This window comes from Macaca nemestrina, chromosome 9 (assembly GCF_043159975.1).
Source record: "Macaca nemestrina isolate mMacNem1 chromosome 9, mMacNem.hap1, whole genome shotgun sequence".
NCBI lineage: Eukaryota > Metazoa > Chordata > Mammalia > Primates > Cercopithecidae > Macaca > Macaca nemestrina.
Window position 1 is genome coordinate 20,457,188 of NC_092133.1, and position 26,438 is coordinate 20,483,625.

General features: G+C 38.1%; 1 protein-coding gene across 1 annotated transcript; it reads right to left on the reverse strand.

Annotated features, from left to right (window-relative positions):
* Window positions 1-18,834: 18,834 nt before the first annotated feature.
* On the reverse strand, window positions 18,835-19,534 carry LOC105466890 (translationally-controlled tumor protein-like). The gene has a single exon (XM_071068848.1). It carries the CDS (start codon window positions 19,517-19,519, stop codon window positions 19,037-19,039), a length of 483 nt encoding a protein of 160 aa, XP_070924949.1. The 5' UTR covers window positions 19,520-19,534; the 3' UTR covers window positions 18,835-19,036.
* Between the last annotated feature and the right edge of the window lie 6,904 nt (window positions 19,535-26,438).

Sequence of the window (26,438 nt, forward strand, 5' to 3'; positions counted from 1 at the left end):
GCAACCTCCGCCTCCCAGGTTCAAGCGATTCTCCTGCCTCAGCCTCCCAAGTAGCTGGGACTACAGGCACATGCCACCATGCCCAGATAATTTTTTTTTTTTTTGTATTTTTAGTACAGACGGGGTTTCACCACTTTGGCCAGGCTGGTCTTAAACTCCTGATCTCAAGTGATCCACCTGCTTTAGCCTTCCAAAGTGCTGGGATGACAGGTGGGAGCCACTGTGCCCGGCTAATCCTTACTTTCTCTGTGAGATGGACGAATGATCAGATGATCTGCAAAAATTAACTAGATGTCTACCCTGCACCAGAAACTTAAATGCTGTGGAGAAATGAGAAGAGAAGAGGTAACAAATTTAGTATCTGCAAATGGCAATCAACTCAAAGAACAGGGTGTATACCATCCCACCAGCCTTGCCATCTAAATCTAACAACTGCGGGAAGTATACAGTAGGTTCCAAATAAGTGGCACGGTTGCTGATGCTGTGGAAAGTGAGGATAGGTGTCACCCCCCAGGTCCTGGCAGCTGGGAGAACTAGCTTAAGAACATAGACTTGAACTCAAAGGTGACAAAGACCCTGAAGACCGTCCTGCAGGTGAAGAATGCTAACAGGGAAACAGGAGGCAAGGAGGAGAGGAAGACGCATTCCTTGGCTGAGATGCTCTTGGCACTTTCAAACCAGAGAGCAGATAGTTTCAAAAAGGAGGGAAAGACTTCCCAAGAGAACAATTCCCTCTCCCTTTCTCTGCTTCTTCTGTCCTTTCTTAGCATACCCCAGTCCGCAGCCCTTATCCAATTTGATGCTGCTGGCCAGCGTTATCTGGGGAGGAACAAGGGCTGGGAAAGGCTCCCTTGCCAAATTCTTCTAGATGAAAGCCTTTCTGTTCTCAGTTCCATAACCCCCACCCACTTGGAGGGCTGGCCCAAACTTCCAGGACCCAAGGTTAAAGACCCTGCACCACGGGTGGGGAGCACAGCCGGGCACATCTCAGCCCGTCCCATGGCCTCTCAAACAGACCTGATGGATGGTAAACACAGAAGAAGAGGCAGAACTCTACGGAGCCAATGCCAAACACATATCTAAAGCCAAGGAATTTTGTTTCACTACCCTTCGTTGAAGTAAAAACAGCTCCAAGAGTATTCCCTGGAGTGTGAGACGGTTCTCTCACATACGGGGTTCAAAGACACTGTGAGGCGTGTAGCGTAGCTGAAAGTGTCTGTATATAATAATGCCTTTATGATGTTGTTTTGTTTCTGGCTTGCCTGTACCTGAATTATTTGAAGACATTGTTTGAGGCTATGAAAAAATATGAATAATATTAGGCCTTGAGATCAAAAATCATTTTTTACTTCCATGGTTGTTAGCCGCCAATATCCCCCGCACAGCTCTCAATTTCCAAAGCAGCAGTGAAATGCTGGAGAGATCAGGTGAGGGATTTTTTTTTATTTTCCTTTTTCTCAGTTTTATTTTTGTTATTATACACAGGTATTGATTTTTGAAACTGTTGAAAACCATTTGATGTGGCAAAAACCAATCATGGGAGGGAAACCACCATTTAAATGTGAGATAAAAAGGAACTATGCATACATGTGTAACAAGATGTCGACCCAATGGAACAAACCGTTCACTGCCTTCCAGGATGGCCTCATGTGCTCCAGCAACCCAGCATCTCTGGAGAGCAGATGCTGCCAAGGATCAGCGATCAGCTCCGGCTGGAGAGCCAAAGAGGGTTTTCCATGCAAAAACACACATTGATGGCTTTTTTTTTTTTTTTTTTGTCTCTTTTTCTCTTCCTCACTCTGCTCATTCGACCTGGCCTAGTGAAGAACTAAGTTAGAAGTTGAATTATTATTGTTATTTTTGCCCCTTTTACTTAATTCACGGGCAGTGCTCAGCCCATGTTCCAATAAACTTTAAGGGCCAGAGTCACAGCTGACAGGAGTTCACCTCGGATTGATCCGCTTTCAGACGCGGGCTCCAGGATCCACTATGTCTAATCCTCCAGATGTGCCGCATCTAGCATCTAACACGGGAACTCTAATATCTGCCATTCATGATTTCCTGACTGGAAGACAGGGCATCTCGCTTCCGGCCTGGTTTAACCTCTAACTCAGTCACAAGTTTGCACACGTCACTGTGTTTTCTGGGCCTCACTTTCTTTCTGCCTTCTCCATTCTCCCACTTATTGAGACTCAGAGTCAGAAGGTTATTGATGCCTCTGTCTTCATTGGCCACATTCCCAACCAGTTTCTGTCTTAGAGTCATGGCCTCCAACCACCCCACCTTTCCATCCTGGCTGCCCTTGCCAGGGTTCAGGCACTCACCACCTCTTGCCTTGACACTACCAAGGGCTCCTAACGCATCTCCCATCTCCAGTTTCTCCCCCTTTTCCTTCCTGCACTCCACCCTCACACCACTTTCAGATTCACCACCATAAACACTTCTCTAATTCTGTCCTTAACCTGTTCAGAGCCCATCAGTGGTTCCCCACTGCCTCTCAGTAAAGGTGATACTGTGCTTCTCACTCAGCCAGTCCCACTCCTCTACAAGCTGCCTCCGCGTCTGTTTTTGTCCCACCGCTCCCCTAAAACCACCAGCCAAACAGCACAGCTTGGTTTTTCCATGTCCCCTGTGCCTTCTGTCCCCACCCACTCACTCACCCCGAGTTCTCTTTCTGGAGTGCCCTCGACCCACCACCTCCACCTGCACCCCAATCTCTGCAGAGAAAAAGCTCTTCTATTTGCTTTATGTATAAGAAGGCTAAGCAAAACATTATTAATAATTGTGAGAAAATAGAAACAAATTGAATGTCTTATTGGAAAATAGTTCAGTTATTGGACAAGCATGCATGACTTTATATATGTCTTTGAAGAATATTTAATGATATGTGAAAACGCATTATTATGCTAAGTGAGTAGACTTCAAAAGTATTTATTCAGTATAAGCCCAATTTCGTGAAATATATATGTGTGCGGATGTATATGTGTGTATGTGTGTGTACACACACACCTCAATAAAAATCTGGAAGAATACACCAAAATGTTACTTGTGTTTTCTCTCTGGGTGCTGGGATTATGAGTATTTTAATTTTCTTCTTTATGCTTCTTATATTTGCTATAATGAACATGTATTGCTTTTATTATTTAAAAGTACCAGAAATAAAACAGTGAATAGCCAGGTGCAATGGCGCATGCCTGTAGTCCCAGCTGCTTCAGAGGCTGAGGTGGGAGGATCACTTGAGCCCAGGAGTTTGAGGCTGGCCTAAGCAACATAGCAAGGTATCATTTCTTTAAAAAAATAAGTGAGCAAATAAACAATAAAAATCCTACTGTTGTTCAAGTGTCACCTCAAAGTTTACTCTTTCTTCAAAGCCTATTTTGATGCTGTACTTCCTGCCCCAAACCACTGACTTCTACCAATTGCATGTAACTGTCTCTTCATTTGAGCCCCCTACCATGGCATGTGCTTTGTATTTGAGCTGTTGTGTGCATCTTTGTCCCTCCCTCTCAATTCTGCAGGACCTAGGAGCAAGGACTCCGAATCATGACTGCCTCCTCACTCAGCCCAGCACACAGCTGAGTGTGCTCCATGAGTGTTTTCCGCCTGAGTTGGCCACACTCAGGCTCTGTGGCTAAAAAGGTAATTGCCTGGAGAGTCTAAACATCTGCATTAACCATCCTAGGCATCTCAGTGCATCTTGTCCTGTAGGGAACTAGCCTGAAGAGAAGTAGCTCAAATAACCTTTATTTATTTATTTCTTCAGAAAAGAAGAGAATGCCAGTATCAACTCACCTCTGGTCTCTTTGTGTTAGCAAGTGCAAGAGACACTGGCAATACTGACTGCAGAATACAAAGACGAAATTCAAGGGTTCCTAGAGGATGTCTGTCCCTAGAAACAAAGGACATCCTCATCTTGAAAACATAAGTACTAGATGTACAGTCATGACTTATTCCCTTCACCTTCTAAGTCTTGGGCTAGAAGTGTTGAATGTCATAGACTGAGACCAACATGGCCAGCCATCCACCCTGATCTCTAGTACCAGGGTTTTCCAAGAGTTGTCATCAACTTGGACCTCAATCCAAGACTTTGAAGACTCAAAGATCCCCAAGTGCCAGGATGTTCTCTTCCTGCCTCCTGATGCCTTGCCAACGGGAACATTTCTGCAGCCCCTATCATTTCCTTTTCCCTCACCATGCAAGAGAAATGCAGTTAACTGATGTGTGTAGGAAGGACTCACAGAAATCACCCAGTTTAGGTGGTGCCTCAAAAACACAGTGGGGAGTGGGATACATTTCCCACTTTGGAGGAGAACCAGTGTATGGAAGGACAATTTAAGAGTTACCATGAACCTCCAAATATACCTGCCATTTTCCAAGTTTTCTTCATCCTCAGATCCCACTCAAGTCCCTTCCCCATAAGGAAATCCTTTGAGACTATCCATCCATCTATAATCACTTCCTTCTCTGAACCCCCACAGCCAACTCAATACCCACCTTTTGAAGTTTTCTGAAAATTATTGATACTGTAAATAAAGCATCCAACACAGGACTGAACATGTAGTAGGTGTTCAATTATTATCCCTAATAAGACATTGTGTAGTCTTCATTAGTGCTTATCTCTTCAATTGAATGGGAGCTCCTTGAAGATGAGAATCGTGTCTTCAGAAGTAAAGCTTAACTATTTATCATCATTGGGAAATGGATTGTTCTAGATCACAGGAATTTCCCGGGTAGCTGAGAGTTTAACTCTTTGAGGATGGCACACAGATATCCTCAGATAAGTTGGTTCTGACTATTGTACCACAACGCCCCCCAACCGTGAGCCCTGACACATAGCAGAGTCTAGGAAGGGTTAAGTCAGTATGTCCAACACTGCTGAGATGTGCAAGGGTTTCTGTGTTTCTTACCACAGAGCAATCCCACATCTCCTACTTCTTCACTAACCTCTACCTCTCCTCTTTGGGAGTCAGTCCTTTGCTTACTGTCATCAAATCTAATCCCTCAACAGCCCCTGTAACTGCTTCTTATTGTTGACACTCTTCCTACTTCTCTCTTCCTTGGGCTTCATCCACCTCTTCCTTGTCTCCTCTTAAACACATCTTGGCTCTTGTGTGGAAATGTGTGACCTCCCCTTCTCAGGTCACAGCATCTGGGGTCCTCCCTCCTTGGGTCCTCAGGCCCCCACTGAGGCCAGTTCTCATGCTGGACCATGATCATAAGCCCCCAGATAATAGAGGTCCTCACCCTCCTTCTAAATGACTGCCGCTCCTGGCAGAGAATTAAAGATGTTCGATATTCCATAAAATACTGGTTGACTCTGCAAAGCAGTTACTGAACAAGAAACTTCTTACTGCTCAGGACTGTCTTTGGCTTCTGCACATAAAGGATCAGTGTGAGCCACAGAAACTTCCCCAAGCCATGCAAGGTTTTGCCAAGGTTTGTGGGGAATAGAAAGTTTTAGGTGAGTTGGTTTGATTTTTGTAATTTCCTAAAGACATTTGACATCAGAAGCTTCTGGGGCTCCAGACGTCTGGGTCTCTGTGGCATGACCCAGCGTGAGGCAAGATGCCGAGAGAACAGACATTGCTCATTCTGCAGCCCTCTGCAGATAATTAGCACAGCTAAGAAGCAAACAAATTCCTGCCTACCGCTCTATCTACGTGGCTCTCGTGGAAGTCTGGGAGAAAGGGCCTTTTTCTTTCTCAATCGAGGCACGTGGAGGTGACTGGGGAGAGAGGCAGGGAAGATGAAAACGCTGTCTTGTGAAGCCACACCGTGACATGCTCTGTGAACTTCTGATTTGCAAATGAAATTTCTCCCACAGACAATGCAGGCAGCATCAAGCCCTGATTGAAGACACAACTCAGGAAAGTCTCCAAGTCAGACTTGGAAAAACCTCCAGCCACTGAAGGTAGAAGGCAGAGCTGGAAATAATGAACCACATTAACTAAGAAATCACAAAAGCCATCTCTATTAGACAGCTGTGCAGGTCAAAAGGAAACCAGACAGGAGACATCAAGAGGAAACTCAAGCTCCCAGGATAATTGCAGTGCAATTAATCCAGGGTGAGTCACGGCCCTGGTGAAAGTGGGATCCTGCTGCAGTTAGGAGGGAGAGGGTGCTGGGACCATCCCTGGCTCTGTCAGCAGCAATTCTCCTTCCTCACCATCTGTGGCACCCAAGGAAACCGCCTCAGGAAGTACGTCACTAAGATGACGTCACTACAAAAGAACCCAGAAATATCAACCCAGAAAGTGCATCTCCTAGACACCTGGAAATTGTCTTAAAAGCCCATCCCAGTTCTTAGGCCCACTGGGGCTCTGCCAGTTACTTGAAGTGACAGCAAAAGGGCAGGTAAGGGCGAAATGACAGGCAATGAGTGCCTGCAGAGTGCTGGATGTGATGCTCTCCTTTCCATAACCCTATGAGCTAAGTATTTCTATCCCCATTTCATAAATGTGGAAACTGAGCCTCAGGTTAAAGAAAAGCAAGCCAGGAGGAAAACACCAGGAAGCAGAGGTCAAGGTTGAGGGTGGGGCATGAGAGGGGACAGAACACTAATTAATCTACGAAAAGTCCCCCACATTCTCCTTGCATCTTCCTTGGCCCTTTTCCCCTCTGAATCCTGGACCTCAAGAAAGGCAGAGGTCCCTCTAAGACCTATATTCAAGTCACAGGCAAGATGAAGCAATGCTTCATCCCTCTAAGCACCCAACACATGCACCAAACCACAGAGAATGGCAATGCTCCGATTATGGAGTGCATCTATCAACAGGGAAGCATGATACACAGGCATCCTCAGGAAGACTCTGGACCAGCAGGTAGTCCCAATGAGGGAGGCAGCCACAAACCATGCTTTGAAAAATGCAATCATAGAACTTTTAATTCCTTGAACTGAAAGTGTGCTAGTTGGTGTTATTAAGCATTTATCCCTCCTCACCCAGGAGTATCTGTGGCGGTCTGAGAACTTTCTGGCATCCAGAAGGGCAAAAGCAGGCCAGTCAAGTGTCCAATGACCACTTCTCTCATGTCAGTGTCCCTATAGGAAATGGTATTGGAGCTGCCTGGTACCTGCTTTCAATAGCCAATTGTCACATATTTAGAAATTTGCAAACTGGTTATTAAATCTTAGCAGCTTGAAATCTGCCATGGTGGGCACTAATTACACCACAATAATTGGCAAACACTAAAAATCAAGGCTACACACACACACACACACACACACACACACACACACAGAGAACCAGTTTACTGGTTGCAAGTGACAGAAAGTCTAATCAAACCATCGTGAGTAAGAAGGGAGGCTTACTTGTTGTCATAACTAGAAAGTCCACGAGTAGAACTGTTTAATTTAGAGACAGCTGGATCCAAAAGCTTAAAAGATACCATTCAATCTTTGTCGCTTTCTCCATATTTCAGTTCTGCCTTTCTCTGTGTTGGCTTTAATCTGCAGACAGACTTTCTCTATGTGGCAAGGAAGATGGTAACTACCTGCCCTGTATCCACATTGACCCAACCTGTAAAACTCTAGGGGAAAAAATCATTCTCCTGTTGGCTCTAAAGAAAAGTCCTGAGTGGATTCTGATTAACGTTCTGTCATATGCCCATCCCTGAACTAGTCACTGAGACAAAGGAGAAGGAAGACTCTAATTGGCCAGCAAGGATCATGTGTCCTGCCCTGAGAGGGGGAGGTAGCCACCATGATGGACATTGGGTGATTTTAGACAACCAAGAGCTGGCCAAGCGCAGTGGCTCACACCTGTAATCCCAGCACGTTGGGAGGCCAAGGTGGGCAGATCACCTGAGGTCAGGAGTTCGAGACCAGCCTGGCCAACATGGAGAAACCCCGTCTCTACTAAAAATACAATAATTAACTGGGTGTGGTGGTAGATGCCTATAATCCTAGCTACTCAGGACACTGAGGCAGGAGAATCCCTTGAACCCAGGAGGTGGAGGTTACAGTGAGCTGAGATCACACCACTGCATTCCAGCCTGGGTAACAGAGAGAAACTCCATCTCAAATCAATCAGTCATAAAAAACGAAGAGCCAGGGATTGATATTTGAGCAACCTCTCTGACTTAGTGAGGCAATGGACAGCAACGCCTTCTGAAATGAAAGGTTTTGCTTAGCCCCTCAGTGCACTGGAGCGTGAGAAAGATGGAGGGAGTCTGCGGGAATGAGGCAATGAAGAAAGCTCATGCACAAGGACTTAATCATTGTCAATGCAATCATGGGAAAATGGTAAACATAGGGTATCAGAGTCAGAAAGCCCTGGGTAACATTGGCTACCACCACATGACTAGTCGTAAGGATTCAGTAAAATCCCCAGGAACAGAGCTAAGCAGATGTGAGGCATGTTGTGAATGCCTAGTATGTAGTAGCCACCATCGTTATTACCTCTATCTATCCGTGTGGCCTCAGATTCCTCAGCTATACAAAGAAAATGATGACAATGAGACCTACTTTGTAGGATTATTATGAGGTTCTGCAATGCTGTAGTACAGAACCTGGCGTATCGCGGTTATGCCATATAACGGTAACTAGCTTGATAAGGTGGAAATATTATTTTTCAAGATGCCCTTGCTCTTGCCTCGGCTCTTTCTTTGAATCGTCAAAATACATTCTTGACATTGTTCTTCCTTTCCTCTGAGTGTATTAAGAAATAGTCAAGGAAATAAGACAATCATTTTGTCTCCAAAAAGAACCTTCTGGAAATGTGTCACTCCAGCAGTTTTTCCAGAGTAGGTGGGTTTCATTGAAGGGAAGTCAGATATTTGCAAATATTTTTTCTCATGCTGATTTCCTAAGAAAATCGTACAAGTTCCTTAAAAGTTAAGAAAAAAAAAAATCCTCCATCTCTCTAACTTCAAAAAAGACATTGAAGGAGATATTAGTGAGGTACACAAGATCTTTAGCAGAGTAGATAATATCAATTGCATATTGCTGCTACTTTTGATATTACATCAATGACAGGAGTGGGGGCAGAAGTAATAGTTCAGAAAAAAAAAAAACAACAAATATAGAAGAGACAGACAGGAAGAGCTTTGCCACTCAAAGAATAATAAATGTTTGCAATGGCGTACTGGGCAAGGCTGGTGAGGTAAAGACAGTGGGTTCGTTCAAGTAGCAATTATATGCTATCCTGGGGGAAACACTGTATTCAACAGAGAAGCATCAATGTGGTGAATGGCTTTTCATGCTCCTAATACTGCCTATGTTCTTTTCGTACTCTTGAGGGTCTGCAGTCCCAGCAGAATCAGTGAACACAGAAATTAGGCCCAGCAGTATGCTCTGAGAAACTGGGCCAACAGAAATAATGCCATTCAGATAGGACCACAATTTGCAATGCTCGGCCATAACATCCATTTCATTCCCATTGTCTCTTAGGTCTTGAGAGACAAGGATGATGCCAGGGCAGAAAGTGAAGACAATTACATCCTCAGATCCCCATTAATTATGCTCAGCTCTGCTCAATTATGCCAATGAAGACTGACTGCTGTATTCCTAGGTTGGGGAATTCAATGTCATATACAAATTGGGTATGAGAGTATCCTAAATAGGAAAGGCCACTGGCCAAGTGCCAGAGCTTTTCTTCCTGAAAGTCCATCCTGATCTTTGCCTATCCCAGTTTCAGGGAACTTCATTTCTGTGCCACTTTCCCAACATGAGTAAAAGACAATGTTTTCAGATATTTTCAAAGACACATACTTTCTAGAATCCATTTGTACCGTAGTATTTCACATGTCTACTTTTAAGGTCTTTTAAGTTTTGTGTCAAAGACACAATTCAAGTTTACAATACAGCTTCTTTATTTCAATGCTGAGATAAGGTGTTAGCAGAGTGCTGTCTCCCAAATCCCATGCCCAAGTCATATTTTAAAAGAATGGGCAGGTGCACATAGATCCTTGAACATAAAGGAAAAGAGAGTTAAGGATTGTCAAATGTTTGAGAGGTACCAATCTCAAACATAAGAACTAAAACTAAGGCAAGAGAAAAACATTTTAGAATTTGTGTAATTAAAATTTGCAAAAAAAAAAAAAGAAATATTGGGAATCAAAATTTTGGCCACAAATATAATTAATATGTAGGCTGAAAAACAGTGTGAAATAGATGCAGAGCAACTTAATCACTTAGAAAACTGAGAGGACCTATTTGTGTGGAATCCAGTGTAAAATGATTATGAGCTCAAAATAGGGCAGAAAACTGGTTGCTGTTTTTGCTGATTTCATCTAGTAGGATTGTTGTTTCAGATTTTATCTAATAGAATTTTTAGATGGAAAGAATGAAAGGACAGCACTGAAAATAAATGGTATTTTATTTAATACAATTTATAAATTGTGCAAAATAAATTGTATTTTAATAGAAAAAATTTTGTAGACCTGATCTTGCATATTTATGGGACCTACTAAGTTTGTAGAAAAATAAGATGACTTTAAGCTAAACACATGATACAAAACTTCATAAAACTGAGGATAGAATGAAAAATCCTAGAAGCTTTCAGGTATGAAAAAAATAATCTATCAAAAAATAAGAAAAAAATGGAATCAGACTTGTAAATAACACACTGATAGAAAAAACAAAGCAATATCTTACATTTCTGAGAGAAAATAATTTTTTTACTACAGTCTCATATCTACTCAAATTACATTCACCTGGGAGGACAAAATAAATATTTCGTCTGACATTCAGAAAGTCATAAACGTTATCACATTTATATTCTCTTATTCTGTGAAATAATCACTTCAGCAGAAACAAAAGCAACATGAGCAAGGAGCCAGGCACTGTGGCTCACACATGTAATCGCAGCTACTCAGGAGGCTGATGCAGTAGAATTGCTTGAGACCAGGATTTCAAGAATAGCCTGGGCAACATAGCAAGACTCTGTCTCTAAAAGATAAAAAATAAAAATAACATTAGCCAGGTATGGCGGCATGTACCTGTAGTCCCAGTTACTCAGGAGACTGAGGCAGGAGGATCACTTGAGCCCAGGAGTTTGAGGCTACAGTAAGCAGCCATGATTGCACAACTGCTCTCCAGCCTGGGGACAAAGCAAGACCCCATCTCAGAAAAAAAAAAAAATAAGCAAGGAGTATACGAGGAATTCAAAACATGGTGTTGTTTAATATATTGTTAAATACAAATAACTTCTGTGCATAATGAAATGTATAAAAATTAATCATATTTGGAAAAATCTCAAATCATACCAACTTGAAAACATGATGGGATGGGGAGGGAGGACAATGAAAGCAAGCTAAGGTTAATTAATAAAAGCAAGCTAAGATTATATATATATATAAGCAATTAACAAAAGCAAAGCTAAGATTAATAAAAGATATATATGAGATTAATAAAAGATAAGATTAATATAAAAGATTAAAAGATATATAAAAGCAATTAATAAAGCAAGCTAAGATTGTGTGTGTGTGTGTGTGTGTGTGTGTGTACTAACTAGACATTAACAGAGAAAAGGATAAATGATGTGTGTAAAAAGTGTGGGGAGGGTCTCTGGTAATGAGTAGCTCGCATTGGTATAAACTCCTTCAGATACCATATGTAAGCTCAACAAAATATATAAAACAATTTTCTGAAGGAAGTGGAGAGGAACCAAAAGCAGGCAGAAACTGAAAGAGGATCAACACCTAGAAAAAAAGGAGCAACAATGGGTGAGTTTCCCATTTTTATAGCTCTGCACCTGAAGACAGACAGTGAGAGGTAGGGCAACTGAAACTTGGGTTGAAACCCATAGTTTCACTGGCTCAAAGATCTAGGGGACAGAATTTGTCCACAGAAGCTAAAGAATGAGAAGAAAAGTCTCAGAAAGAAAAGAGCCAGAGAAGAGGAGCCTCAAGTCTATAAATAAACTATGCTGACTAACTTGAATTATGCAAGCACGAGGAAGACTCCAAGAAGTCCAGCTAAGCCAACAACCACAGGGGACCTAGAGTTTGAAGTTCGAGTTAATCAAGTTAAAGGTCTGCTAAAGCAAAAAATGTCTGTGTACTTCAGAAGATTATAACAACCTTCAAAGTCTCTAAAATGTATCATTTAAAATGTCCAGGACACACACAAAATTACTAGACATGTGAAGAAACAGGAAAATGTGGTTCATATCCAAATGAAAAGGCAATCAAGAAAGGTCTTTTGCAAGATGAACCCGATATAAACATTATCAAACAAGGACTTTAAAGTAGCTTTTGTAACTATGCCCAAAGGCGTAATGGAAAATATCTTCATATGAATAAACAAAAGCAAGAAATCTCAGCTGAGGAATAGAACGATAAAAAAAGAGACGAGTAGAAATACTATAACTGAAAAAAAACTAGTTTCTTAAAATGGGATTAATATTAGATTGAATATGGTAAAAAGAATAGTCAGTTAACTTGAAAATAGAGTAAAAAATGATGGAATCAGAAGAACAAAAAGATCATTAAATGAGCAGAGATAAAGAGATCTGCAGGACACTATCAAATATGTAATATCACATGATTGAATTCTCAGAAGGAGCAGGTAGAAAGAATGGGGCAGGAGAAAAATGTGCAGTAATAATAACCAGGTTTTTTTCCAAATGTGGTGATAAATATAAGTTTACACCTACAAGCTCAGCAAATCTCAAGAGGAATAAATACAAATAAGAATCACACGGGCACCTTACAATCAAACTAATGGGAAACAAACATAAAGAAAAATTGAAAGCAGCCTGACTTAAATGACACATTAAACAGAAAGAAATAATACAAATTACTCCAGACAGCAGAAAATGTGGAGGCCAAAAGACAGTGGGAAAATACCTTTAAAGTATAGAAAAGAGGAAATTGTCACCCAGAATTCTATATCTAGAAAAATACCTTTCAAGAATGAAGGTAAAATAAATATTCTTCTGATAAATAGAAACTAAAACAACACATCACCAGCAGAGTTGAGCTACGAGAAATGCTAAAGGAAATTTTGAGGGTAAAGGGAAATTTGGAACATCAGGAAAGAATGAAGAGCATCAGAAGGAGTAAATATTGGGTAACATGAAATACTGTTTTTCTTAATTTCTTTAAAGTACATGCACCTGTTTTAAGCAAAAAATAAAACATAAATTGTGGAAGTTATAACACAAGTAAACATAATACATTTACTGTATTAGCCTGTTTCTGTTTCTGTTTCTATAAGAAATACCTGAAGCTGGGTAATTTATAAAGAAAAGAGGTTTACTTGGCCCATGAATCTGCAGACTGGATAAGAAATATGGTGGGGGCGGGGTGGGCAGGGCACCAACATCTACTTCTAATGAGATTCCCAAGCTGCTACCGCTCATGGCAGAAGGGAAAGATGAGGCTGGTGTGTGTAGATATCACATGGTGAGAGAGAAAACAAGAGAGCAAAGAGGTTGGTGCCGGACTGTTTTAAACAACTATCTTTTTTGGGAACTAACAGAACAAGAACTCTCACACATTACCATGAGATGGCACCGAGCCATTCATGAGGGATCTGCCCCCATGACCCAAAAACCTCCCACTAGGACCACCTCCAACATTGGAGATCAAATTTCAACATGAGATTTGGAGGGGTCAAACAAACCAAACCATGGCCACAACTATAATGTAATGTGTGGAGGCTTAACAGACCTATGCATTTACCAAATTCTTAAGTTTTATGTGAAGTGGTATAATCTGAAAGTTAGGTAGATTGGGAAAAGATAGGGAAATATGTTGTAATCCTTACAGCTACCTCTTAAAACAAAACTAATTCAAATATATAATAATAAAAATAACATGGAATTCTTAAAATATTCAATAAATCCAAAAGAGGGCCAGAAATGAGCAATAAACAAAAAACTAGATGAGGTAAACAAATAGAAAAATGGTAAAACAAAATTCAGTCATATAATAAATTCTATTAAATGTAAGTGGACTAAATACTCTAATTAAAAGACAAGATCATGAAAATAATAACAAAGCAAGGCTCAACTATATGCACTCAGTAAAAGACATACTTTAAATATAAAGACCCAGGTAGCTGAAAGAAGATAGATAGAAAAAGATGTGTTATGCAAATATCAGGCATAAGACGCTTAGAGTTATTATGTTATCATGAAATAAAAGAGACATCAAGAACACAAAATTTATGGGAGATAAAGAGGATTTCCCAATGTGAAAAGGAACAATTTGTCAGGAAGACAAAACAATGATAAGTATAGATTTTTCTGATAACAGAGCTTCAAAAATCTATAAAGCAAAAAAGATTTACACAGTCAAATTTACAATCATGGTTGGAGATTTAATATAGCTTTCTCTCTGCCATCTTATTTATTATTGTTAGAAAAACTAGATAGGTAATGAGACATAAATTTCTGAGTAACAGTGTCAACCATGTTAGCCTAATTGACATTCAAAGAACACTATGCCCAGCAACAGAATACATATCATTTTTAAGGGCACGTGACCTGTTCACCACAATAGACCATATGCTGGAGGTAAAACAAGTTTCAATAACATTAAAGGATTGAAATCATACAGAGTGTATGATCTGATCACAATAGAATTGAAAATCAAAAACCAAAGAGATCCAGTAAAATTCCAAAATATTTAGAAATTAAATAACATACTTCTAACAACTTAATGGATCAAAGATATGGTATAATAAAACAAGTAGGTATTTGGTCATTGTTCCCAGAGCACAGAGCTCCTGTAACAGTTGTAATTTACAGTCTTTTGTAAGTTAATGAGGTGACTCATGGAGGGAGAGCCTTAGACGATTTCAAGATGAAAGCCAGTCAATAGAAAAATGAACCACAGGATTAGAGTTAGAACTTTCAGCCTTATTCCCCAAACTCCAGAGAGGGAAGAGGGGCTGGAAATTGAGTTAAATTAACTATGGCCAATGATTCAATCAATGAAGTCTATGTAAGAGGCTTCCATATAAACCCCTAAAATGATAGGGTTTAGAAACAAAGTTCTATGTTTCTCCCATCCCCATCCTGTACCTTGCTGTATGCATTTCTTCCATTTAGTTGTTCTTGAGTTATATTCTTTATCATAAACTGGTAAACATAACAAAGCACTTTCCTGAATTCTGTGAGTTCTAGCAAATTATCAAACCTGAGGCATGAGTCGGGAACCACTGAATTTGTGACTATAAATTCTCATGAAGAGAAGTGTGGGCAGCTTGGGGACCCCATTTTTAGCTAGCATCTGAAGTGAGGGCAATCTTGCAGAACTGAGCCCTTGACCTGTGAGATCTGGACTAACCCTGGTTAGTTAGTATAGTTAGTGTCAGTATAGAATCAAAGTGTATTATTGGACACCCATTTGGTGTCAGCGAATTGAAGAACTGGTTGCTGCTGGGAAAATACATGCATTTGGTATCAGAAAAAAAACACAAAAGGAAATTAGAAAATATTTTGAACTGATAATAAATTTACAACATGTGCAAAAACGTGGGCTGTCACTAAAGCACTACTGTACTAGTTTCCTTTTGCTGCTGTAACAAATTACCACAAACTAAGTATCTTAGTTCCATTTTGTGTTGCTATAACAGAATACCATGGACTGAGTAATTTATAATAAACAGAAATTTATTGGCTCACAATTCTGGAAGCTAGCAAGTCCAAGATCGAAGGACTGGATCTGCAAGGGCCTTCTTACTGCATTATCCCATGGTGGAAAGACAAAGAGACGGTGAGAGAGAAACAAGACGGGGCCAAATTTATCCTTTTATAATGAACCCACTCTCATAATAACATTAATCCACATTAATGGCCATTCTCCCATGGCCTAAACACCTCTTATTAGGACCCACCTTCTGACACTGTTGCATTGGTAATTACGTTTCCAACACATGCTTTGTGAGGAACACATTCAAACCATACCACTGGGTTGCTTTTGAAACACACACACACACTAATGTGTGCTTTTACAGTTCTGGAGATCAGAATTCTTAAATCAGTTGTACTGGACTAAAGTCAAGGTGTCAGCAGGGCTGCTTCCTTCAAGAAGCTCTGAAGAATCAATTCTCTTGCCTTTTTCCACTTCCAGTGGAAGCCTGTACTTCTTGGCTTGTGGCCCCTTCCTCCATTTTCAAAGTGTATCACTCCAGTCTCTGCTTCATCACAATGCATTCTGCTCTGACTCTTCATGCTTCCCTAAGGATCATTGTAATTACATGAAGCCCACCTCGATAATCCAGAATAATATCCTCATTTCAAAATCTTTAATTTAATTACATACTCAAAGTTTCTTTTGCCATATAAGATATGCACAAATTCCAGGGATTAGGATGTGAAAACATTTGGAGAAGTCATTATTCAGCCTATCACAAGTGCTTAGAGGAAAATTTATAGCATTACATGCTTACTTTAGAAAAAGAAAAAAAAAAACAAAAGCCTGAGCATGGTGGCTCATACCTGTAATCCCAGTGCTGTGGGAGTCCGAGGCAGGAGGAATTGCTTGAGCCACAGGTTCAAGACCAACCTGGTCAACATAGCAAAACTCAGTCTCTACAAAAATAATAATAATAATAATAATAATAATAATAATAATAATAATAATAAATAATAAATAATAAATAATAATAAGTTAGCCAGGCATGGTGATACATGGCTGCAGTCCCAGCCACTCAGGAGACCAAGATAGGAGGATATCTTGAGCCCAAGAGTTTGAGACTACAGTGAGCTATAATTATGCCACTGTACTCAAGCCTGGGTGACAGAGTGAGATCCTGTAAGAAAAAGAAAGGAGAGGAGAGGGGAGGGAAGGGGAGAAAGAAAAATAGAAAGAAGGGAGGGAGGGAAGAAGGAAGGAAGGGAAAGGTCTAAAATCAGTGACCTGATTTCTACTTTAAGAAGCTAGGAAAGAAAGAAATCACAGTAAATCCAAAGTAAGTAGAAGGAAGAAAATAATAAATATATGGACAAATCAATAAAAATAAACAACAAAGAAACAATAGAGAAAATTAACAAAAGTTAACCCTTTAAAAGCTCAACAAAGTTAGTATCTTTCCTGCTCAGTTAGTACTGAGCAGGAAAAAAAGAGAAACAATACATATTACTAATAGCAGGAATGAAAACGGGAATATCACTACAGATTCTACAGACATTAAAAGAATAATAAAGAACTTTTATCAAATATTGTGCACAAATTTTTTTGAAAACTTAGATAAAATACAAAAATTTCTTTTAAAAATTTATCAAAATGGACACAAGAATAGAAAATCTAATATTTTTATCCTTCATTCTGTTAATGAATCACATAGTATCATGTTAATTGATTTGCATGTATTCAATCATTCTTGCATTCCAGGGATAAATTCCACTTGTTCATGGTATAAGATCTTTTTAAGGTACTGTTGAATTTGGTTTGCTAATATTTTGTTGGAGATTTTTACATTCATATTCATCAGGGATACTGACCGGCAGTTTTCTTGTGGTCTCTTTCTCTGACTTTGGTATCAGGGTGATGCTGGTCCCATAAAATGAGTTTGGAAGTGTCCTCTACTGTTTTATTTTCTGGACGAGATTAAGAAGAATCTGTATCAATTTTTAGATGTTTGGTAGTATTCATCTCTTAAGCCATCTGGTCCTGGGTTTGTATTTCTTGGGAGATTTTTTATTCCTGATTCAATTTCCTTATTTGTTATTAATCTATTTAGGCTATTTCTTCTTCATTCAGTCTTGTGAGGTTGTAGGTTTTTAGGATATCCATTACTTCTAGGCTGTCTAATTTGGTGGTATATAATTGTTCTTATAGTCCCTTATGGTCTTTTTAACATCTATTGCATCAATTGTAATGTCTTTTCTTTTCTTTCTGATTTTATTTATTTGAGTCTTCTCTCATTTTTTTCTTAGTTAAGGGTTTGTTGATTTTATCTTTTCAAAAAACCAATTCTTACTTCTGTTGATTGTTTTCTGTTCTCTATTTTACTTATTTCTATATAATCTTTATTATCTCTTCCTTCAGCTAAATTTGGACTTAGTTTCTTCTTCTTTTTCTAATTCTGTAACGGTAAAGTTAGGTTGTGTCATTGAGATCTTTCTTCTTTTATAATTTAAGCATTTATCAGTACTTCCCTCTTAGTATGCTTCTGCTGTATCCCGTGAATGTGGCTATGCTGTAATTTCATTTGTCTTGCGGTTATTTTCTAATTGATTTCTTCTTTGACTCAATAGTTCAATAACATGTTGTTTAATTCCCATGTATTTGTGAATTTTCTTGTTTTTCTTTTGTTACTGGTTTCTAGTTTCATTCCATTGTGGTCAGAAAAGATACTTAAAAGTGATTTCCATTTTCTTAAGACTTTTAAGACTTGTTTTGTGACCTAGCACGTGATCTGTCCTGGAAAATGTTTCATGTGTGCTTGAGAACAATGTACATCCTTTTGCTGCTGGATAGAACATTCTGTGTATGTCTATGAAGTCCATTTGGTCTACAGTGTTATTTAAGTCTACTGTGTCCTCACTGATATTCTGTCTGGATCACCTATCCATTATTAAAAGTGGAGTATTAAAGTCTCCTGCTATTCTTGTACTGCTGCATATTTTTCCCTTTATCAGTGTTTGCCCCATCTATGTGCATGCTCTGATGTTGGGTACATATATTTTTTTAATTTGTATATCTTCCTATTGAATTGACACTTTTTTAATGTAATGATCTTTATCGTTTTTTGTATTTTTTAACATAAAGTCTGCTTTGTCTAAAAGTCACCATCCCTGCTGTCTTTTGGTTACCATTTGCATTAAATCGTATTTTTTTCATCCCTTTACTTTCAGCCTATGTGTGTACTTAAATCTAGAGTGAGCCTCTTGTAGACAGCATATTGTTGGTCTTTTTTTTTTTTTTTTTTTTTAGTTTAAATGCATTTTATTTTTAGACAAACTACATGACATGTTTTTCTTAAAAACAATGCCTCCACTCCAAATAAATCACGGTCAAAATAAATGAAGAGCTCAAGATGACATCAGTCCCATTTGTCTTAAGTCCTGGTGTTGTGTGGATGACAAGCAGAAGCCAGTTATGATGACAGGTGATAGGTCCAAAGTGATTGCCAAATTTGTTAACATTTTTCCATTTCTAAACCATCCTTAAAGAAAATCATATATGGGGTCACACCATCCTCACGGTAGTCCAATAGAGCAACCATGCCATCTGGATTCATGTTTTCACCAATGAAGAACTGGTAGTTTTTGAAATTAGCAAGGATGTGCTTGATTTGTTCTGCAGCCCCTGTCATAAAAGGTTTTACTCTTTCTGGTCTCTGTTCTTCAAGTTTACCTTTGATTGATTTTATGTAATCTTTGATGTACTTCTTATAGGCTTCTTTTGTGAAACTTGTTTCCTGCAGATGATGGTTCAGGACAATATCAACACCAGTGATTACTGTGCTTTCGGTACCTTCGCCCTCGGGGCCTTCAGCGGAGGCATTTCCACGAATGAGCGAGTCATCAATGTTACCTTCTGTCCTACTGACCATCTTCCCCTCCACGTCCAGGCACAGCCCGTCCATGATCTCCTGGATCTTGTAGATGTCGCAGAACATCTCATCGTGGCTGATGAGGTCCCGGTAGATAATAATGATGGCGACTGAAGGGAGACGACGGCTGCACGGTGCAGCCTGAGCGGCACTCAGTGGGAGTGGGGAGCGGGCGGAAAAGTGATCTTATTTATTCAGCCACTTTATATCTTTTGACTGATGAGTTTAATTCATTAACATTTAAAGTAATTAGAAATAGGTAAACACTTATCATTGCCATTTTGTTAGTTGTTTTCTGTTTTGTTGTTCTTTTGTTCCACTCTTCCTCTCTTGCTATCTTCCTTTGTGATTTGAAGATTTTTGTAGTGATATACTTTGATTTGTTTCTCTTTATCTTATTTGTACCTACTGTAGGTTTTTTCTTTTTTTCATGAGGCTTAACTAAAACTTCTTATAGTTATAACAGTTTAAGTTTTAATAACAACCTAACTCAAATCACTTATAAAAACTATATTTTCCCTCCTCTACAAACACACTTTATGTTATTGATGTCAAAATTTACCTCTTTTTGTATTGTGTACCCACTAACACATTTTTGTGATCATAATTATTCTTAATACATTTGTCTTTTAACATTTCCACAAAGGTGAAAAGTAATTTATGCATCATTGTCACAGTATTACATTGTTTTGTTTGTGTCTATATATTTACCTTTACCACTAAGATTTACATTATCATATGCTTTTATGTTGCTATTTAGTATCATTTTGTTTCAATTTGAAAAGCTCCCTTAAGTACTTCTTGTAAGGCAAGTCTAGTAGTGATAACCTTCGGTTTTGTTTGTCTGGGAAAGTCTTTATCTCTTCTTCATTTGTAGAGAATAGTTTTGCTGGGTTTAGTATTCTTGGTTGGCAGTTTATTTCTTTCAGCTTTTGAATATATCATCCCACTCTTTACTATCCTGCAAAGTTTCTGCTGAAAAATATGCTGATGGGTGGGATTCCCCAAAGGTAACATGTTGCTTTTCTCTTGCTGCTTTCAAAATTATTTGTCTTTTACTTTTGACACTTTTTAAATTTTTATTTTTAATTTTTATAAGTATACAGTAGGTGTATATATTTATGGGTTATATGAGATATTTTGATACAAGCATGCAATGTATAATAATCACATCAGGATAAATTGGGTATCCACCCCTCAAGCATTTCTCCTTTGTTACAATCTAATTATGTTCTTTTAGTTATTTTAAGATGTACAATTAAATTATTTTTCACCTTAATCACCCTGCTGTGCTAGCAAATACTAGGTCTTATTCATTCTTTCTATTTTTTTCTACCTATTAACCATCCCCACTCCACTCCATAATTCCCAACACACACTATACTTCCCAGTTCCTGGTAACTATTCTTCTACTTTCTATTCCCATGAATTAAACTTTTTTCATTTTTTAGCCCCCACAAATATGTGAGAACATACAAAATTTGTCTTTCTGTGCCTGGCTTATTTCACTAAATATAATGACCTCCAGTTCAATCTCATTCTTTTTAATGGCTGAATAATACCCTCTTGTATATATGTACCATTTTGTTTTATCCATTCATCTGTTAATGGACAGTTATGTTGCTTCCAAATCTTGGCTATTATGAATAGTGCTGCAATAAACAGAGGAATGTAGATATCTCTTTGATATACTGATTTCCTTTCTTTTAACTATATATACCTAGGAATGGGATTGCTGGATTCTATGGTACCTCTATTTTTAGTTATTTCACCTCCAAACTGTTCTCCATAAAGGTTGTACTAATTTACATTCCCACCAACAGTGTACAAGGGTTCCCTTTTCTCCACATCCTTGCCAGCATTTGTTACAGCCTGTCTTTTGAATAAAAGCCATTGTAAGTGGGGTGAAATGATATTCATTGTAGTTTTGATTTGCATTTCTCTGATGATCAATGATGTTGAGCACCTTTTTATATACCTGTTTGCCATTTGTATGTCTTCTTTTGAGAAACATTTATTCAGATATTTTGCCCATTTTAAATTCAGATTATTAATTTTTTTCCTACAGAGCTGTTTGAGCTCCTTATATATTGTGGTTATGAATCCCTTATCAGATGGGTAGTTTGAAAATATTTTCTCCCATTCTGTGGGTAGTTGCTTTACTTCGTGGATTGTTTCCTTTGCTGTGCAACAGGTTTTTAGCTTGCCATGATTCTATTTGTCCATTTTTGCTTTGGTTCCCTATGCTTGTGGGGTATTAAGAAATCTTTGCTCATTCCAATGTCCTGGAGAGTCTCCCCAGTGTTTTCTTCTAGTCGTTTCATAGTTTGAGGTCTTAGATTTAACTCTTTAATCCATTTTAGTTCAATTTTTTTATATGATGAGAGATAGGGGACAAGTTTCATTCTTCTGCATATGGATATCCAGTTTTCCCAGAACCATGTATTGAATTGTTCTGATTATTCTTTCTCCAATGTATGTTGTTGGCATCTTTGTCAAAAATTAGTTCACTGTAGATGTATGGACTTATTTCTGGGTTCTCTGTTTTGTTCCATTGGTCTATGTGTCTCTTTTTATTCCAGTATCATGCTGTTTTGGCTACCATAACTCTGTAGTATAATTTGAATTCAGGTAACGTGAGCCATCCAATTTTGTTCTTTGTGCTCGGGATAGCTTTGACTATTCTGGTTCCATATAAATTTTAGCCTTACTTTTTCCATTTCTGTGAAAAATATCATTGATATTCTGATAGGAATTGCATTAAATGTTCAGATTGCCGGGTAGTATGGACATTTTAACAATATCGATTCTTCTAATCCATGAACATCAGATACGTTTCCATTTTTTTGTGCGTCCTCTTCAATTTCTTGCATCAGTGTTTCATAGGTTCATGGTAGATATATTTCACTTCTTTGGTTATTTATAGGTATTTAATTTTATTTGTAGCTATTGTAAATGGGATTGATTTCTTTTTCTGATTGTTCACTGCTGGCACATACATTTTATTAATTTTTGTACACTGATTTTGTATCCTCCAACTTTACTAGATTTTTTTTTATCAGTTCGAATAGTTTTTTTGGTAGAATCTAGGTCTTTCAAAACATAAGATCATCTGTGAACAAGATCTGTAAACAAAGAAAATTTTCCTTCTTCCTTTTCGATTTGTATGCCCTTTATTTCTTTCTGTTGTCTGATTTCTCTAGCTAGAATTTCCAGTACTATGTTAAATAACAGTGGTGAACTTGGACATCCTTGTTGAATTCCAGATCTTAGAGGTAAGGCTTTCAGTATTTCCCCATTCATTATGATACTAGCTGTTGGTCTGTCCTATATGACTTTTATTATGTTGAGGCATATTCCTTCTGTCACCATTTTTTGAGGAATGTTATCACGAAAGGATGTTTAATTTTATCAAATGCTTTTTCAGTATCAACTAAAATAATCATATGGTTTTGTCCTTCATTCTGTTGATATGATGTATCCCATTGATTGATTTGCATATGTTAAACCATCCTTGCATCCCTAGAATAAATCCTACTTGGTCATGATAGATGATTTTTAAATGTGTTGTTGAATTTGGTTTGCTAGTATTTTGTTGAGGATTTGTGCATCAATATTCCTTAGCGATATTGGCATGTAGTTTTCTTTTATTTATGTGTTTTTGTCTGATTTTGGTAACAGGGTAATACTGACCTTGATAATGAATGTGGAAGTATTTCCCTCCTCTATTTTTTGGAACAGTTTGAATAGGGTTGGTATTAATTCTTTAAATGTTTGGTAGAATTCAGCAGTGAAGCCACTGGGACCTGGGCTGTTCTTTGCTAGGAGACTGTATTATGGCTTTGATCTCATTACTTGTTATTGGACTGTTCAGGTTTTGGGTTTCTTTATAGGTCAACCTTGGTAAGGTTGTATGTATCTAGAAATTTATCCCTTTCTTCTAGGTTTTCCAGTTTATTGGCATACAGTTGCTCAAAGTAGCCACTGATGATCCTTTAAATTTCTACAGTATCTGTTGTAATTTCTCCTTTTTAATCTCTAATTTATTTGGATCTTATTTTTTTCATAGTCTGGCTAAAGATTTGTCAATTTTGTTTCTCTTTTCAAAAAAAGATAAATGTATCATTTTCTTCATTTCAATTTCACTGATTTCTGCTCAGATCTTTCTTTTTCTTCTTCCACTAATTTTGGGTTTGATTTGTTCTTGCTTTTCTAGCTCTTTAAGATGCATCATCAGGTTATTTATTTGAAGTTTTTCTTCTTTTTTGATGTAGGTGCTTAAAACTATACACTTCCCTGTTAGTACTGCTTTCACTGTATCCCATAGGTTTTGACATGTTGTGTTTCCATTATCATTTGTTTCAAGAAATTTTCCAATTTTCTTCTTAATCCCTTCATTGACCCACTGGTCATTCAGGAGCATATTGTTTAATTTCCATGTGTTTGTATAGATACCAACGTTCCTCCTGTTACTGATTTCTAGTTTTATTCCATAGTGGCCAGAGAAAATGCTTGATATTATTTCAACTTTTTGAATGTTTTCAGATTTGCTTTGTGACCTTTGAGAATAATCCATATGCTGAGGAAAAGAGTGTGTATTTTGCAGCCACTGAATGAAATATCTGTAAATATCTATTAGGTCCATTTGTTCTATAGGGCAGATTAACTCTGATGTTTCTTTATTGATTTTCTCTCTTGAAGATCTGTCTAGTGCTGAAAATGTGTATTGAAGTCTCCAGCTATTGTTGTATTGGGGTCTTTCTCTCTCTTTAGCTCTAAAAATATTTGCCTTATATATCAGGGTGTTCCAGTGTTGGGTACATATATATTTAAGATTGTTATATTCTCTTGCTGAATTGACCCCTTTATCATTATATAGTGACCTTCTTTGTCTCTTCTTATAGTTTTTGTCTTTAAATCTATTTTGTCTGATATAAGTATTGCTACTCCTGCTCTTTTTTTGGTTTCCATTGGCATAGAATATCTTTTTTCCATCCCTTTATTTTCAGACTATGTATCTCTTTATATGTGAAGTGTGTTTCTTATAGGCCACAGGTTATTGGGTCTTGGGGTTTTTTTAATCCCTTCAGCCACTCTATGTCTTTTATTGGAGAGTTTAGTCCATTTCCATTCAATGTTACCCTTGATAAGTAATGACTTATTCCTGTCATTTTGTTCTTTGTTTTCTGGTTGTTTTGTGACATTCTCTTCCTTCTTTCCTTCCTTCCTGTCTTCTTTTTAGTGAAGATGATTTTCTGTAGTGGTATGATTTAATTATTTTGTGTGTGTATCCATTGTATGTTTTTTTATTTTGATTATCATGAGGCTTGGATTATAACCCATTATTTTAAGCTGATAATAACACGGCTTGCATAAACAAATAAGCTAACTAATAAGCAAAAAGAAAATTAATGAAAACTCTATGACTTAACTTCTTCCCCCACTTTTTAACTTTTTGTGTTTCTATTTATATCTTATTGTACTATGTCTCAAAAAGTTTTTGTAGTTATTTTTTGTTGGTTCATTATTTAGTGTTTCTACTGAAGGGTAGTTTACACAGTGTTATAATAGTCTATGTTTACAGTTTTACAGTGTAATAATAGTGTTACAGTGTTATAATAGTCTATATTTTCCTGTGTACTTAGTACTACCAGGATGTTTTGTACCTTCAGATGATTTCTTATTGCTCATCAACATCCTCTAGTTTCTGATTAAAGTACTCCCTTTAGCATTTCTTAGAGGGTGGGTCTGGTGTTTATGAAATCCCTCAGTTTTTGCTTGTCTGGGAAAGTATTTATTTCTTCTTCATGTTTAAAGGATATTTTTGCCAGATATACTATTCTAGGATAGAATTTTTTTCCCTTCAGCACTTTAAATATGTCATGCCACCCTCTCCTGGCCTGTAAGGTTTCCACTGAAAAGTCTGCTGCTAGACATATTGGAGCTCCATTTTATGTTGTTTCTTTTTTCTTGCTGCTTTCAAGATCCTTTCTTTATCTTTGACCTTTGGGAGTTTAATTATTAAATGCCTTCTTTGAGTTAAATCTGCTCAGTGTTCTATAATCTTCTCGTACTTGAATGTTAATATCTTTCTCTAGGTTTGGGAAGTTATCTGTTAACTTCTACCCCTATCTCTTTTTCTACCTCCTCTTTTAGGCCAATAAGGCCAAAGATTTGCCCCTTTGAGGCTATTTTCTAGATCTTGTAGGCTTCATTCTTTTTTTATTCTTTTTTCTTTTGTCTCCTCTGTGTGTTTTCAACTAGCCTGTCTTCAAGCTCACTGATTCTTTCTTCTGCTTGATCACTTCTGCTATTAAGAGACTCTCATGCATTCTTCAGCATGTAAATTGCATTTTTAACTCCAGAATTCCTGCTTCTTTTAAATTATTTTAATCTTTTTGTTAAATTTATCTGATAGAATTCTGAATTCTTTCCCTGTGTCATCTTGAATTTCTTTGAGTTTCCTCAAAACAGCTATTTTGTATTATCTGTCTGAAAGGTCACATATCTCTGTTTCTCCAGGATTGGTCCCTGGTGCCTTATTTAGTTCATTTAGTTCATTTGGTGAGGTCAAGACCTAGATGGTCTTGATGTTTGTGGAAGTTTGTCGGTGTCTGAGCATTGAAGAGTTAGGTATTATTGTATTCTTTGATGTCTGGGCTTGTTTGTACCTGCCTTCCATTCCAGGAAGGCTTTCTCGGTATTCAAAAGGACTTGGTTTGTGATCTAAGCCATATCTACATTAGGGAGTACCCCAGTGTACTAACACTGTGGTAGAGGTACTGCCTTGGTGGCCTTGGATAAGATCCAGACAAATTATATGGATTACCAGGCAGAAACTCTTGTTCTCTGCCCTTACTTTCTCGCAAACAAACGGAGTGTCTGTGTGTGTGTGTGTGTGTGTGTGTGTGTGTGTGTGTTGAACTGACTAGAGCTGGGGGTGGGGTAACATAAGCACCTCTGTGGCCACCACCACTGGGACTGA